Raw genomic sequence first — 17,658 nt, 5'->3', positions numbered from 1 at the left:
ACACTACTAGTGCTCCTCAAAATCTCCTGAGTCACTAATAAGGCAAAAGGACACATAAGTATTTGGGGGATACGTTCCCCACACATAAACTTTACGTTGCCACATAAAGAAATTTGCTTATTTTACTTACAAATGCATGGATTTGGAATATCTCAAGTTATATACCAGAAGTGTTCTATTTTTAAAAATGATCGGTTTTGTGATATTTTTGTCTACATAATCACAAAGCTCTTAACAACAACAAAAAAAGGCTTTTCTACAGCAGTATTGAATATAAAGCATGGCTGCCAAGAGAAGCATTTGATAATTTTTTTTCTGTAGTTCTTTGTTGCTTAGTCTTCTCCTACCCTCTCTACATGTAACAACCGTTCTTTATAATCACAGTCAACATTCAATACAGGAATAAATTTTGTTGCCAAAATTTCAGTGCTTGATACACTTAACTGTAGATGTCTTCACCATTATCAATGACTCCCTTAAATAAAAAAGTCTGATAGTGCTAACACTAGCTGACACAATAAATTACAGGGATGCTCTTCTGAGGAGTGAGGATTACTCACTTTAAGCCAGATGGAAACTTGGAAACATACAAGTATATTCTGAGATTTCAATGCAATAGTGTCATATCATGAACAAAATTACTAACATTGAGAAGTGTAATAAGAGTCAGATCCTGTTATCATGTTGATAATTCAATCTGGACCCAAGTCATTTATAATCTTTCTCTTTTTTCTTAAAAAAAAATTCTTTTACAAATAATCCTTCTAACAAAGAAATGAAAGGCAATTTGTTATCCTCACCTTACATTCCAACCATAGTAATGAACTAAATATAAAACTTCTCCATCATCAATTTCTGTGCTTTTAATACTGGCTTCATAAATTTTTTGAGTCTTTCCACGTCCATATTTTACTTTCACTTTGGTTCCAGTCAGGCAGGGTTCTGCATCCTCCTCATCCTCTTCACCTTCTGATTCTCCTTTGTTCTCAGTTTCCTCCCTGCAGTAAAGTGTATTTAAAATGCCCACTAATTAGTGATAATTAAAGTTTTAACATTTAACTAGCATAGCCAAGCTACTACAAAAGAAAAAGGCTGCAAGAAAAAATTCTTTCATTTTCTGTATCCTGCACTGCCTCTGAAGCTAGCTTGGACACAGCTTTTTAAAATCAAGAACAGGACTTAGAGAGAATAGGGGTAAGTGCCAAAAATGTCCAGAAAAGTTATATTGTAATTTAAATGCAATTTATCAGGTGTACAACTCAAAGCTTAAAGATTACACCTCAAAGCTTAAAGCTTATTTTTTTAAATGAATATTTTGATAATACAAAAAGAAGAAAAAGTTAACTCAGTGTTTGGCTCCTAAATAAGACAGGAAGAACGATTCTCAGCTTTTAAAATAGGCTTGAATTTGACACACTATTTAAAAAAAAAATTCTTACTTCTGCAGTTCGGATAATAAGCTAGGGTTTACTAACAGTGCACACAAGTCTGAATTGCCATCATAGTATCCTCTCATGATACAAACACGATTCAATTGAAAAAAAAAGTTGATTACAACAATATTTAACCAAGATTAAAAGTGTCTATACAGCTCTTATTAGCTGTATCTACCTCTTATTATAGGTATATCTAATATTTAAACATTCTACTTAATCATATTTTCAAGAATTACAATCTAACCTACTTTACCTATACTTCTCTCCCTATTTTAGGGTGAATTTAACATAATGTAAAAGTTAAAACTACAAAAAAATCACCAAGAAAGAAAATACTGAAAAAGACTATGGGTTTGCTTTTAATTAAATATATTTGCTAGCCTTCAGTGAAAGCTGAACTATCTTGTTGTGGCAAACAATTAAAAGAAAGAGGACAAGCACCATTCATGCCACTTAAAGAAAACTCTTTCAGGCCTTAGTCATCCGACATACCTCTGCAACCTGCTGCACACCCACACTGTACATTCATTTGAGGCATTTCTGCATGCTATGGTGTACTGCAAGATTTTATTTTTTTTTTTGACAGCACAGTGACACTTTCTTTAAAATAACTGTGTGTTTTTCCCACTCCTCAAAGTTCTTTAGAAGAAAATATGCAATACTCCTATCAGGCTTTATTCAGTATCAACTTGTGTCCACACCACTTAGCCACATGGACAAGAAAAACAAGGTAAGAAAGGCAGCTTAAGCAGGTAAGACATTGCCCTTGACCACAGCCAAAGTTAGCTAAGAAGAGGTCTACTCTGGTAATAAATTAGTCACTTCGTCACAACTCGTTTGTAACTAGGACTATAAATCCAATTTAACTTGTCAAGCTTAGTCTCAGGATGCTATTTTCCCTTTGCCCTTCCATGTCTCTCCATCCTCTCCTCTTCTACCTACCTTTAGGTTTCATTCAAACTCCCTCTCTCCTTCTCCTTTGCTTTATTAGCTCAACCCCTTCCTGCCTGCCTACAATACATCAAGTAACAATAAAAACAAGCAAGCTCTAGGTTCACCAGCCACCACCAAACATTTAAACAAAAGCACAGGAGAAGAGGGGCTCTCTTTTCCATTTATATTTCAACTGCCCAGAAAAGTCTGCCCAAACAGTTGCTCACAATCCATACAGCACCTGGCATACTTATAGCCTGGTCTACCTGATGTCTGTACGTACTGGTGTGACAAAACACCAACACAACCTTGGCAAGACCTTCAAGAAAATGAAAGTGAAAAATACTATCTGGCACCCACCAGAAAAAGATGCTTCCATAAAGTACAGCAGACTCTACAAGCTTGAAATAAAACCTTCCTTTTCCTGTCTGGCTGAATGAACTAGGTCCCCGATTTCCATCTTTTACTTGGTAGGATCTCCAACTCTGTATATTCCTGCTTTGAGTACAGCTCAATCATGACACAGACATACTCATAAGAAGGTGATGAAAGTTAATGTTTACCTCTCCCTCTGCCTCTCTTCCTCTTCGTCTGACTCTTTATCAGAATCCTCCTGTTTTTTAATTTTTTTCTCTTTTTGCTTTGGTATACTTTTTCTCCCTAGTGAAGTTTCATTTTCTTTCTTTTCTGCATTCTCAGGTGTTTCCTCTATATCTTTGTTTTCTTTGTTACTGTCTTTTAATTTGTCTTGTGTTTTATCCTCTTCACTATCTTTTTTAGCTGGGGTTGCATCACGGGCAAGTCGTCTTCGCCCCTAGAACAGAAATAAGATCAGTTTATTGACTCCTGTCAGTTGTTCTCTGTATAGCCGCTCCAAATCTTAGCAAAAGTGAAACATACTATTCTTGTACGAAGAAAGGCTAAAGATAACACCAAAAAGCAAATTATTCTATAATCTTAAGATAATAGCTTAAAGTTTTGTTATTGAGGAAAAAGGCAAAATAAAGCTGTTCTGCTTTGTTTGGAATAATGAGGATGAGCTTCTGATTAACTTCTGGAGGATTTCAGGACATTTGTTTGGACCTGCAAGGTCTGTTGCCCTCATAGAAAGGGCTAAAAAGTCTTGATCAACTACAGCAACAGCATTAATTAAAGTGTTTGTATAGGACTACTGAGAGAATTCATCTTCCTTCAGCATCTTCAATCCTGATAGCCACCTGCTGACTTCACAGAACAAAAATCTGTCAGCTTTAGAAAAACTGTAAGTATCGCATTTTTAAAAGGTACTTTGAGTAGCCAGACAATTGCTGTCTGGGACTATCTGCACTGGTTCTTGGGGATCTAGTACAGGTTTATCATTTTACTGTTAAAAGTCTCTTGATAGGGTCATTGCTTTGTAATCGGAACATTTAAAATACATTATGAATGCAAGGTTAATTATCTGGAGGCCATCCAAAGATTACAGTAATGAAAGCACTATAATAATTAAAATTCACAGTACTATAACAGTTAATACATTGGAAAAATAATCATTCATAAATAGGTAGCTGGTGACTGGATTAATAAATTAATAAAATACATAACCAAATAATATCTAATTATTAACAAATTAACATAGACAGCCAATGATAAAAAACACAAAAAATTCTTCCATTTCTTTATCCTCTCACCAGTTTTCTCCAAAAACACAAAATAAATGAACAAACTAACAACAAAGCTAATGTCATGCCAGGAAGTTCATTAAGGCTGTGTTTAAAGTATGTCCTTTCACCTATTAATTTAAAAGGCCATATACTTGCTTGAAAAGCTGTTTGCAAGAGGTACTTTAATAGAATTACATTTTAGTTGAACAGAATCCTTACAACTTGAACAATTTAAAAAGTAGCAATTCCTTGTCCTTCAGTAATCATGCTCTATTAAGGAACACAAAATGTCTTTTTAACAGGATTAACAGGAGTGCTAGAGAGTCATATTCAAACACCTGAAAAGTATTCTTGTACTCTCAATGAGGTTCAGCATCCACTAGCTGATGGAGCACTGGTCTTATCCACGTAACTACTAATACGACCCTCACCTCTATAGCATTCAAAGACAAAGGAAGACAAAACTTAAGTGTTCCTCCCTATACTTTTGTCTACATACTGTAAAACTGCAGAGTTCCTTTTATTAAAAGAAGAGGTATTGTGATAAAAAACAACTCAGAGAAATGGGTCTTCCTTTGATTCTTAAAGCTGTAGCAGTCCCTTGATATTCCTGCTTCTTGCTGGAAAGCTCCAGATTCCATGTGCCTGCGGAAATTCTTACCCACAAGCACGACTGTCCTGCTGAGATTCACTGTTCTGATGATATACAGCTCTCAGTAGCTCTCAAGCCATCCCTGAATCGAAACACATCTGACATCCAACACAGCCTGAGCAAATCCCGTGGATGGTTTAGAATATGAAGAAATAATCAAAACTGATTCTATCCACAGGTAGAACATAATTAACAGTTAACACCAGCTAGGCATTCACAGAACCCTGTCTTACACTTGTACAAGTATGCCAATTCAAGTGTACAATCACTCCACAAGGGAAAACTCATTATGTAAACTGTGAGCTATACAAAGGGGTTTTGTTAAGTACTAAATAGAAACCAGTTCAAACCACTTACCCTTGGGGATCTTAGTTCTATTTCTTCTTTTTCACTTTCACTGCTGGAATAATTTTCTTCTGCTTCTTTTTTAACTTCTGTTGGGGGCATTTTTTGTTCCTCTTTTACACCCTCCTCCATTGGTTCCATGTGTTTCTGTATGTCCTCTACCACTTTTGGTTCATTGTGATGGATGGTCCTAAACTGAATGTTTGCAGAACGGCAGTACTCTTCAAAACCATAAAGATACCTATAGATACAAATAAAGTTTCATTTATATTTCATGTTTTATTTTCCATTTATTTAAGTGTATAAAACCTATTTTCCTGCTCACAGAAAAGCAAGAGGAGCAGTAATTTCAGGAAAAAACCAAAACAAAACAAATGCAAATAAACAAAAAATAAAAAGCCGGAGAAGATTTTGAAATGAAACAATTATGCACAGAAGTCACATGGTGAGAAAGAATACACACAGGTGCTTCCCACAAATTTAACTTCATCCCCGTCCAATTAAGAATTCATGACAGTAAAGCCTAAGGACATGTACACTGTTTTGCAAATGCACAATGACACCTAAAATCAGCCTAATATTAGAATATGGGCATACAAACAAGTTACCACATGGTAACAAATTGCTATGCATCAGCTTGCTCTCTGGTAACTGCCTGTGTGCACACTCTAATCCAGTTATAGGTGACAGAAATATGAACTAGCTTATTCCTCAAAGAATAAATATGCAAGTTACAACATACTATCATGTGTCCATACAACATAATTATTCCCACTGTAACAGCAACCTAATACATATTTACCAATTACTCTTTTTACGACAAATACTCTTCTCTGTAAAATACAGACCTTAAATATGTGCCCAGTTCAAATCCCACTGAAGATAGTCTGAATATTTTAATCTTCATCAACATTAACATGAGTTGAGTCATTAGTCATCCCTATTCAATCAGCCAAATTTCCTTAGGTTTGAGTCAAGAGACCCTCATTCTTCCCTTTTACTCAAAAAGCCCAATTGTTTCTTGTCAAACTTCCAGGAAGATAAATAATAAAAATAATTTTTATTTAGAAAATGAGCTTGAATAGTGTCATTTCTAAAAGGTTTCCATTTCAAAAGTTAAAATACAACTGAAAACCAGGGGTCAGAATAAAAAGACTTAGGCATTTTTTCATTACAAGCAGTGATTTTACTACCTAATACTGTCACATCCACCACAGCAATGTACAGTTATGCCCTAAAGCCATTATTCTACAGATTCCACAAAGATGATATTTAAATATGCAATCTGAAATGTCTATATCTATCAACTTTTTTCAGGAAGTTAAAGAAACTGGTATAAAATTCTCCTTGCTGTGTGCAGCATCTACAGACTGAGGATGGAGTTCGTTCTTGTTAATCACCATAAATTGCAAAGCTTAATTTGCCAAAGCTTTTTTTATAAATTTCATTGTTGTACTCTGAAATGGCATCATCACATGCTGAAAGTGAATGCTTCTTGATAAGAAAATGAGCAGAATTCTAATGTATTAGAGCAACAGGAATTTAAGCAGCCCTGAGCACTCTCCTTTCCTCCACCATTTCAATCCTCAGCACTAGAAAATGCTCAGAACTGTTCCTTAACTGAAGAATGTCAACTACTATTTCACTAAACTATCAAAAAACGCTTTAATATTGTACAGGCTACTAAAAAAAGGAAAAATGTTTTCATCATGATACAATATGAGAACTTACTTTCTATAAGCAGTTTTTACATTGTAGGAAGCAGCCGAGTTCAAAATAGGAATGCCAAGGTCCATATAAATTTGCTTCCATACAGCACCACTCTCAATCTTTGGGGAAAAAAAAACAAAAAAAGAAAAAAAAGAAAAAAGAAAAAAAAGGAAGTTTTCAGGTTTTGTTAACCAAGAACATTAAGGAAGTATATCTAACACAGCCACAAGCCACAGCCTTTAAGAATGGACACATTTAGTTGTGAAACATGCAACACTTACATTGTCACACCCACCCTGCTGATACACCAGTCTAAAAAGTTTGAAGAGATTAAGGTCCTTATAGCCCAGAACAGGTGGTTTATTGATAGGAGTACCTAAACAAAACAAAACCAGAAATAAGAAGTTATCACAAAGAACAGCAAACCGCTTCTTCCATTCCTTTAACACACATTCAATTATTAATAACTTTCTACATTTTTAAAATAGTTCTAAAATATGTCACAAGTCAGTACTTTCCAATCACTTATTAAGGCTACACCCTCTTTTGAATGCATCACACATTTCAGAGTGGTTTATTAGCATACTAGCACCAGCTGCTTGATAACTACGATTTCTCGACCTCCTTTTCAGATTTGTGCAATAACCCCCCTCCAACTGGCTGCATCCCACTGTTCCTCTCTTGAGTGGGGACGACAGCCAGAATTGCAGCAAGCTCCACAGAACACCTGATGAATGCTGGAATATAGCAATGTGCAAAGAGATTAACTCAAACACTGTGGTCTGAAAGGAATGGGGAAGAAGCAGAAATCTTGGTTTAGAAAAAGATACACAGGCAAATTGTCAGAATGTGAAAAACCCTAAAGCTCTAATAGGACATGAATATTTGGGACAGTTCCAGGAAAAAGAAAGAACTCAAATCGGGTAAGTGGCAATGATATAAAGAACAGTAATTAATTGCAAAAGGAGAAACCAAAAGTGACTTGGGGCAACTGGCTGCATACGTAGACAGCATTCCTCCCAGCAAGGAAGAATATCAAACCTCCTCCCTGCTGCTTCTCATCTTCCTTCATCTTCTTGCAATTATATTTGGAATCATTAAAATAATTTTATAGGACTTTAGGAATACTGTCATGATTACACAAATCAAACCATTCATACTGAGAGACCAGAATGTAGAATAAATCTGGTGGGAACAGACATCTTGCTATAAGGACAGAGTAAAAAAAGTAGACAGGCGGGGGAAAGACCCAGTCCTGAAAAAGTCCTGTACATTACTCAATCAACATACTAGCTTAAAGAATCGTTTCTAGACCGAGTCTTCAAATTCAGTGCACAAATGCTTTCGTCTTTTGCCTCTCTACAAGTCCCTGACATGATCCCTACTTGATTTGTAGTCTAAAGTACTTAAGAAAGGGAGTAAGGAAGGAGGAAAACAGAAAAGGGGGAAGAATCAGGCTTACTAGGAAAGAAAGAAAATTGTGCATTAGTCCAGCAGCATAGGGATTTTTTTTTCCCCTGACATAGCCTCTTATTCTCCCAAGGCAGGTTATTCTCCAGAAACACTGGTTATACACAGGAGACCTCAAAATTATATTGAATGAACTCCAGTATACTTTGCTACAATACATGATCAATTTCTAAACCTGTGATAACTGGCAATATTGAACAGACAGACTTGGAACTGTTCTTTTACGATTCTGTGGTCTAGAACACACCTCGTTAATAGGGATGCAGAGGCTCTTTTACAAAGGTGATTTGATTCCCCCCCCCAATTTTAAAGCCCAAGAAAAAAAAAAGAAAGAAAGGGGGAAATATTCGGACACTTTGTGCACTTTACATTTTACTCTTAGCTCTGGTTATTTCAAATTCAAGTACACCAATGTTTGCTCTACTATATGCTGCTAAGGATATATCATTCAGGTAATTTTTGTCAAGCAAAAAGAAAGAAAGAAGAAGGAAAAAGGCAGTAGCTGCACTTGTAATCTACCTCCACCGATGTTATTGCAGGATTAACACTTACAATATTTGAACTAAAAAGCAAGAAAAATGAATAAAACAAATATACTCTAAAAGATAAAACTCTTTCCAGCCTTAAATATACTTAAAATAAAAGGGGGGGGGGGGGGGGGGCAGGGATGTGCAGCCGAGGGACAGAAAACCTTCCATTTTAGTGTCAAGTCACATCACAACTGCAAATGTGAATGGTTTATACAACAACAGTTCTCCCAAGTCAGCAGGTATATCCTGCTGTCTATCTATACATAGCACATGCACTTCCAATATATGTTTTATGCCAGGACTTTAACTATTCCAATTTATTACAGTCTCACCTAATTCTGTAAAGACAGACATTTAAAATATGCTATTTTCTTGTTCTAGCTACAGGACAAAGTAGAATCTTTTAAGTTGTCTCTTCAGGTGAGTATCACTGCTACATCTGCGCATGATTAAGACAGTTCTGCAAGGAGACTTGAAGACGGCACATCTCCCATTCTCTGCTGGTTCAATTTCACCATCCATGAATAGCCTCCTCAGGTTCCAGCCTGAGATTAACAGCAGCAGAGTTCCCAGCCATGGCTGTCACAACAAGAAATCAACCAAGAGCTTATTTAACAGGGATTGTTAGCATAAAAAAGGTTTTGTGAAAGCAAAACAAAAACAAAACACCTCAGGGAGGATTTGAGTTTCCTTTGTGTGCTGTGCTTCAAAGTAGTGGAAGCAGACCTTCCACATGTGAAAATGGGCGTTTCTCCTTGCACAAGATTAGCTGTTATCTTTTTTTCACTGACATAAGAATATGCTCATAATAACATCCATTACAGTTAAAAGCAATTTTTAAAAGCCATTAAAAAAATTGGACATGAGATTACATAAATAAAAAAAAATAGTAATAATTCAGTGTTACCTCTGTCTTCCATAAACTTGTAAAGCTGTTGGAGGAAGTTGTCCCTCTCTTCAGGATCAAGCTCTTCCTCAGGCTGTGAAAACAAAGGCAGTCATAATGAAAACATAAAATACACAAAGTAACAATTTATTTATACAAAAGCCTAACAGCAAGAACTAAATGCAAACCACTTCCCATTTGGCCCTGCACCCGTACAATGGTGAAATATGCAGAAAACAAAATTTACTCAGGAAACCGACATGCACACCTCAGGAGGAAAAACCAAAATGCAGGTCAGGGAAAGCCTCAATCCATGACAGAAAGAATTTAAGTGTGACTCTTCAAAATCAAAACACAAATATACTTAACATATTGTTCTAATACAGAAAAGGCCTGTTATTTACAAGACTGAGGCAGTTCATGGAACTCTAGGTTTTTTGGTTTAGTTTTTTTGCTTGCTTGGGGGTTTTTTGTTTAACTCATCTTCCTTACCCCAACTATAGCTAAGGTTGCAGAACAATTCTTTCTCCAACCTTTTCTGGTTTTGATGCTCCAGACAGTATTCATATTGTGACTAAGCTCCAATGCTTGAATTCAGCTCATATTTGGAAACACTTTTAGAGTCACTTCTATAATTTATTATTATAAATTCTTTAGTTTTATCTTTACAACTTAAAGCCTCGAAGAGACAAGCACTTATGAACTTTATGGTAAGCAGTCCACAGTGTAAAATGAAGATTTTCTTTTATTCAGGTGAAAGCCATGAAATTAAAGTAAATTTATTGGGGGGTGCGGAGAGGAAATAATGTCTACATATCTACATATACTTCATGGAATTCTGAGATTCTAGTGGAGACAAAAAAAAAAAAAAAGGGAGAAAAATCTTTTTCCTGCAACGCTTTACGCACACCACTTTCTTCCTGCCAGCCTGGCAATCATCGGGATTGCTGGTAAGGCAGTTTGCACAAGGAAGGCTGCAGCTGTCTTGGAGGAAAGATGTACAATATGTGTCAAAAAAATCTTATCATTACATTATTAAAAAATAACAGAAAAAAGTCACAAGCCGTTCCAGAAGGAAACCAGAATAGCAATTTCAATTTCAGTTGTCTCTGCATTCTGTAAACTTTAAGCTTCAAGGCAGGAAGACAGGCAGTGAAATGTAAATGTATATGCTACTGCCTTGTTAACCAGAAAGCAATCTACCCAGCATCAGAATGAATTTCAGCCCTGCCTGCTTCAGTGCATTCTGAGCTTCAAAGCCCAACAGGGATCACCTACAATCAGGCAGAGACAATATCTGTTTCTTATTTTCCTATTTTTTTCTTGGGCAGTAATTTGAGGAAATTAAATTAATAATTACAATGTTGTACAGCATCAGTTACCATTTGCTTATATTGCATATCATAGCGATTATATAAAGAGAAACAGTTATCTATAGGATTACTACGTTCTTCCAGGTTAACAAATGAATTATTGCTATAGAAACCACAGCTTTTTTCTCTCCATCTAGATTGCAAACCAACTTCAAGATCGAGAAATTTCTACCATCTACTGTAATGTTTACTGATTAAAGGCAATACGACTCAAACCATGCAAACTAAATACATCTATGTAACAGTAAACATTCAGAAATACTTCTGAATAGTTAAATTCAAACCATTTCTTTTATGTGGGCATAATGCCAAACCAGAACTGTAGGTCAGAACAGCAGAAGTGTAGGTTAGAAATAGCACTCTTGCAGACAGAATGTTAACCATTTCACTGATACCAAGTATTTTCAGCTGAAAAAAAGCAAAAAGAAAAGTTGAAAAGCTTTTATATACTTAGAGGACAGGGGCATAAAACCTGCCTGCAATATTCATCCACCTATGTGAGACATTCTGAATCCTGTACCTACTTCTGTCTGTTGATGGTGCATGAGCGAGGTTGCCACCCCTTGACAGAAGGAGTCTGAACTGTGCCTGGTACCAATGCCAGAGTAGATACCAAATCCTTCTGAGAGGTGACTTGAATAAGACCTGAATATATCATGTATCAGCTATTTCAAAGTCTTTTTTTGCTACTGGCCAGAATAAGAAAGACAAACCCTTCATGGAAATGCTTACTGCAACATTAAGATACGTGAATTTTTATAAGAGGTCATTTTTAAAATCAAGGTTATCTATTTGTAACTGGACATAATGAATTTCCAGGAGTGTCTACTGTTCTGCATTAGAGTTGAGTTTTATTTTAAAGACATCAACCATCTAAGCTGCTCTATCAGCAACCTTAAATCTGCACCCAAAGGGAAGAAAACACCTGAGAAATGTTGATGCCACAACCTGCGATCACCATCAGTGAGTGACTAGAGAGCTAAAATTCCCAGCATCTCTTTCCAGCAGGCACCAGGGCAACACTGCTACACTCCAAAACTCACTTCTGCTATCCAGACACTTATAACCATTTTAGACTGGGCATAAGTAAGGCCACAGTGACAACTGTTCAAAATCAGTTTTCTTAAGAGAGTTCTGTCTCTCCATTTCATTTTCTTCCTATACAGATGTTGCAAGAAAGGGAAATCGTAGCTAAAGATAAGTCCAAGCGAGAGGCAAAACAATATGAAATTTTTTAGTGGCAGGAGTTAAAAATGGAGAACTTTCTGTTGTTCATCCAATACCTGTAACTAAATGCAAAATGAGAATTTTTTTTGTTTGTTTCAGGGCAAGAGGCTGAATTTCATTAAAAAAAAAATCTCCAAGATGCCCCTTTTGGCTTATAATTAAAAAGTTGAAATTGTATGGGTTTGAGATTTGCTTCCTCCTTTCTGACTAGCAGGTCACATCAGTTAAAGAATATTGTAAACAGCAAAACAATAAAATTAACAACAAACATAGGATCTCTGTGTAAGGGACATACTCCTTTCCCAACTTAATTTCTTATTGCCTTTCAAGTAACACTAACAGTGTTCAAGTATTTTGTAAAATTATTTTGATAATAACAACCAGTAAATAAGCAAAACATAAAACCCACAGAAACTTGTAGAAAACTTTTAAGTGGCTTTGCTTCATTTGGTTTCAAGCCACTTTATTCACCGTGAGTTTTGCCTCTGTCTTCAGCATGATTTTAAACAAGAATATAGCTCTGTTTTCCTGACTCATACTTTAGTCTACAGAAAGATGTTAAAGCTTCTGTGGATGCTAATCTGTAGAGCTGAGTGGGAGCACAAAGGATGAAATAGCTTCTTTTACAAAACAAAGAATGAATCTCTACTTACAAGCATGTACACCATATACTCAATCAATACAGGGCTAAGGTACCAGGGACAGATCTTTCTTTTATGTTATTAACAGACTGGCAATACCATAAACTCTACTGTGAAATAAATGCATGCTAAGAGGAAGAACAATGTGTAGAGGATTTGGAGTTCAGAAGGGTATATGATCAAGACAAGCTGCCAGAATTAGCATTAATGTAATTTTGTTGCTTCAGAGTACTTAAATGCATTTTCATCACTTGCACATTTGCTTTCTGATGCCAAGTTTGAACGCTAATTAAGGAAATGAAAAGAATTAAACTGATTGCAACAAGTTAACAGCTTTACACCATGTGGAGATGAGTGGTCTTAAAATGTTAATTTCTACCAACAAGAACCAGGAATTGAACCATCCTCAACAATGACTCACTCTAGAGCTGCGTCTCAGTTTGCAACTTCTTTGCTCCTCTTAGAGGAATTTTCTAAGAATGCCTGTTAGCATAAAATTGCGAGCAAGAAAGTCTTTGTAAAGAACATTTGAGCATGGTATGATCCAGGCCATGCTTCACAGTAGCCAAAACTCCTACAAATGCATGCATGCATGAGAAGGATGATTAGCTAATCAATGATTAGCTATTTTTTTTAAAGGCTATTCTATGTATTAGACTTAGGGGTTTTTGTAGATGTAAATAAACTACTTGTTTCTGGATACCATGCTTCATTAACTTTGAAATTGCTGTACTCTTGTATTTAACTTTTAGAGTCAGCTTTTTCAACATTATCTTAAAATACTCATAGGCTGCAACAGAAATGGATGATTTGGGCATCATTTTATTTGGTCTCCCACAGTCACTTAGAGAAAAGACTACATGGGAAACAAGAACTACTTTGAAGCAAAATGTAAATATTTTAATAGATGACTACTGATCATTTGTAGGAATCTCAAGCCTCCTAAAACACATCATAGATTTCATATAATCATCCTTCCTTTATGAACTTAGTGGTAATAAAATATATGGTAATGACTTATCATGAGAACTGAAATCCTTGCTTATTTGCAGAATAGGTACATTGGAAAATGCTTCTGGCATTTTCCCTGCTCAACAATGTAAAGCAACTGTGACCAATGTTTCTTGATGCTGTTGTGATGCAAGAAGCCTAAAAACTTGAAATAAATGCACACTATTAACACACTACACATACATCCTTCAGGTGACTGTCAAAATGAGGACTAAGAGAAAATTCCTCTAAGCATACACGTAGAGGTGCTACAACTCCTTCAATGAGGGGCATGGAGACCAGCTAGCTAGAATTTTTTTCTGAACATTTTTTGCATGTTCAATTGGGGGTGGGGTGAGGGAAGTGAAAGAACAAGGAACTGCTACTAAAGTGACGTAGGTAAGTTGGAAGAGTCTCTCAAAGATGGTGTTATAACCCATGCTACAGGTAAGATAGAAATCCCTTTTTCCCCACTCTTGATATTGTAAAAAGATACAGCTTTGAAACTTACAAAATTCAAACTCTAAAGAACAAATTCATTACTTTCACTCTGATCTTATGTGAATTTATCTATTAAGAACACATACTGAAAATATATTTCAAATAACTGCAAGTTCAAATCTTGATTCTTTTGGAATCAGAATAGCTACAGGGAGACTGAGAGGCAAAACCAAATGTTGCCTACACATTCTCTTGTAAAACAGAATATTTGACTATTTAATCCTGAGAAACAAATAGGTATGATTTCTTCCCTGACATAACAGCTTAAATACAAGCAAATACAGTAGTATATATAATCTGATTTTTAATAAAAATCAGGTAATGTCCCAAAAGCTTCTATTTCTATGTGGAGATACTGGAGTTTAGATTTTCTCTTTCCTTTTAGCTGCAGTGCATTCTTTGACTGCCAAATGTACCCTCAAAACCCAGTTAATTCTCTTCTACTGACATGTTGAAAACTGGATAAGAACCAAAAGCAATATCCAGATTTTTATCTAGATTCAAACCAATTGAGTGATTCTTTAAATTTTCATTTGATAAATAATTTTTTTCTATAGTACCTCCATATTTTTTCACTTTTTATGACACAAGCAATATCTGTTCTGTTATTCAAACCTCACATTGTGAATGAAAAGTAATCCTGAGTTGCACTATGTATTGCATTTATTGCCAAAAATCCAACAACTTGAACATGCTGAGCAATCTAACACAATCCCTGTTAAAGTCAGTGACAAGCAATTTCCATATTGTCCCCCTTCGTAGTCAACTCCGGACCACACAAGTCAGTTACCACCGATGAGGAGGATTAGCATCTTACCACCACCATATTGGTTCCCACTCCTTAAATTACAAAAGCCATCAAAGAACAACCATGTAAAGCCTCGAAATCTTATTGTACCAATTCTACCCTAACTCTTTAAGATGTCATGAAAGGCAGCACAGTTCAAAAGACAGTCTCTGTCAAAACAAAGTTACAGATTTTAACCCAGCTACTGGAAAAATGGTAGGATCTACTAATACCAGCCACAGTAGATCTCTCTGCTCCATTATCATTACAAAAGATCCTACTTTAGATAAACAGGATCCTTTCCATTCCCAGAATTAGACTCTTCTGACTGACTTTAACCTCTCATCATATATTAAGTAGGTCTATGTCCATTTGATTGATATAATGAAGGCCTATCACGGCTGGCCTTGACAGCAAAGCTGCTGTGCATTTCAGGAGATGGGGGGCGGGGGTAAAAATAATTTTAAAAATCTCCCTCCCATCTCTAGTAATATAACAATATGCAGTTCTAAAACAAAAGGTCTACTGAGAACATTCTGGGAGAGGATGGACAGAAGCTATTTTTGACCTTGATTAAAAAAGGGAGAAACTCTACAAAATGTAAATGCAAAATTTGAGTAATTCAACATCTGTAGTCAAATAAAGGCAAAAAAAAAAAATCACTCACTTGTCGATTCTCTCTGTAACCAGTATTACCGCATTTCTAAGAAAAAAGAAATTATGATAAATTCCCTAAATGCTAATTGCAATATCCAGCATGGCCCACAATTAAAATAAGAATATGTATTGTATTGCAACAATTGAATCAGGAATTTGATTTAATGGGCCGGCATGACAGTTCTGCTCTGACATAAACTAAAAAGATTAATATCTATCCTCTGCTACATAGCTTCAGCATGAAGATGCTCACCTTATTTTTACATGCCTGCTTGTCACCTGGAAATAATGGATTCTACAGCTTCTCCTACCAGCACATCTACCTGTCTGGAATCTTTGCTTCACTACTCTACATTTAGATTATTCTTTAAAAATAACCTCTATTTCTTTTACAGTAATGCCCTTTTTTTTTTTTTTTTAAACCACCAAGCTCCCCCCTCCCCCTTCTTTGTTTGAAACACACAGCACTTTTATGCAATAGACATGAAAAATGGTATTAAAATGGATACTAGAAAAGTAGTATAGCAATCCTTGATTTTTAGTGACTGATACTCTGCAATTTTAACCAACGTTAATACAAACAGACCAATACACACTGCAACAGTTCACACCCTGCAAAATGTGGCCTATTCAGTCCTTTTCACTGCAAACAGAGGAAAAAACCCAGAGGATTTTATATTCTGCACACATTTATCCTTATATTTATCTAATCATACCATTATTCTCACACAGACATCTACTCCATTTTCCAGAACACTGTTATCAAGGCATAAAATTAACACCTAAAAATAGATTCTTATTGTCTTTTTTTTACCTGGAAAGATCTACTCTGGCTGCATGCTCCACCAGACAGTTCCCAGATCAGAAATCCAAGTCAAATCCGCATTCTTAACAACCATGTTAACATTACAGATTAAAACACAGAATCCTTACCTAGGAGCTGCATTCTTTCAAATGTAAAATGGTTTTACTTCCTTTCTATCTAATCTGCCCACTGCCTGGACATATTTCAGCCTGACTTCCAAATATTTGCTCGCTTTCTCCCTCCCTGCACGGCATCCGCAGTTATACGGCATTACTTACATTCTCTTCCATACAAAAAAAATAAAATCAAATAAAAAAAAAAATTAAATTAAAAAAAATTTTAAATAAAAAAAATTGTGAAAAATCAGACATTACATGAAAGGCAAAGAAAAGAGACAGCCCATTTCAAAGCATCTGGCAAGCCTCCCCCCTGGCCGGCGGCCAAGCCTCCGCTCCAGAGCCCGCTCCCCCCCACCACACCCCCACCCCCTCCCCGCGCATGCGCGCTGCCAACCAACACTCGGTTGCCGTGGCAACGCTGTAGGCCGCCTCCAAGTATGAACGGCCATTCTGTGTTCGGGCTGACAAAACCGCACGCTGACAGGGGAAGCGAAAGGGAAACGGTGTTTGACCTTCCTCAGAAGACAAACTTCACGTCGTTTTTCTATACAAAGGAATGGTTCCGAGCGTACGGTGAAAAATCGCACGACGAGGGGAAAAGAAAACAAACAAATCCCACAACCAAACAGCCCCTCCTCCCCCTGCTTCTAAAGATAGCATCAAGGTTAAAAACAGGTAGCAGAAATAAAGGGAAATTCTGTAAATGCCGCTTTGATGACACGAAGAAACTGCCTATCTTTGTGGAAAAGGAGCCACTCAAAATATTTCAATGCAGAAAAACATTTTACTGTAAATACTGGACAGAAAGTCCATCCACATCGTAGCATATGATTCTGCAATTCCCAACCTGTAAAACTGGTGTTAAGAAAACCTAACACTTACAAAGGTAACTCCTGCACTGCTCTTAAATAGTCTCTTAGGCACCAAATAGCTTTAACAGGCACTGCGCATTA

At 36.3% G+C, this 17,658-nt stretch overlaps 1 protein-coding gene across 5 annotated transcripts in view; it reads right to left on the bottom strand.

Annotated features, from left to right (window-relative positions):
* Positions 1 to 17,658, bottom strand: part of ARID4A (AT-rich interaction domain 4A) — a 51,004-nt gene that overhangs the window by 7,830 nt on the left and 25,516 nt on the right. For all 5 annotated transcript variants that reach the window (XM_069783160.1, XM_069783159.1, XM_069783161.1 and 2 more), the window contains exons 12-17: positions 9,627 to 9,699; positions 7,001 to 7,095; positions 6,741 to 6,838; positions 5,022 to 5,250; positions 2,933 to 3,183; positions 801 to 998 (exon numbers count right to left, since the gene is read on the bottom strand). In XM_069783160.1, the coding sequence (XP_069639261.1) occupies positions 801 to 998; positions 2,933 to 3,183; positions 5,022 to 5,250; positions 6,741 to 6,838; positions 7,001 to 7,095; positions 9,627 to 9,699 (944 nt within the window). The remainder of the gene's footprint in view (positions 1 to 800; positions 999 to 2,932; positions 3,184 to 5,021; positions 5,251 to 6,740; positions 6,839 to 7,000; positions 7,096 to 9,626; positions 9,700 to 17,658) is intronic.

The sequence above is a fragment of the Haliaeetus albicilla genome, chromosome 5, assembly GCF_947461875.1.
Source record: "Haliaeetus albicilla chromosome 5, bHalAlb1.1, whole genome shotgun sequence".
Lineage (NCBI taxonomy): Eukaryota > Metazoa > Chordata > Aves > Accipitriformes > Accipitridae > Haliaeetus > Haliaeetus albicilla.
The sequence above is the reverse complement of the archived record's forward strand: the minus strand, read 5'-3'. Positions and strand labels throughout refer to the sequence as shown.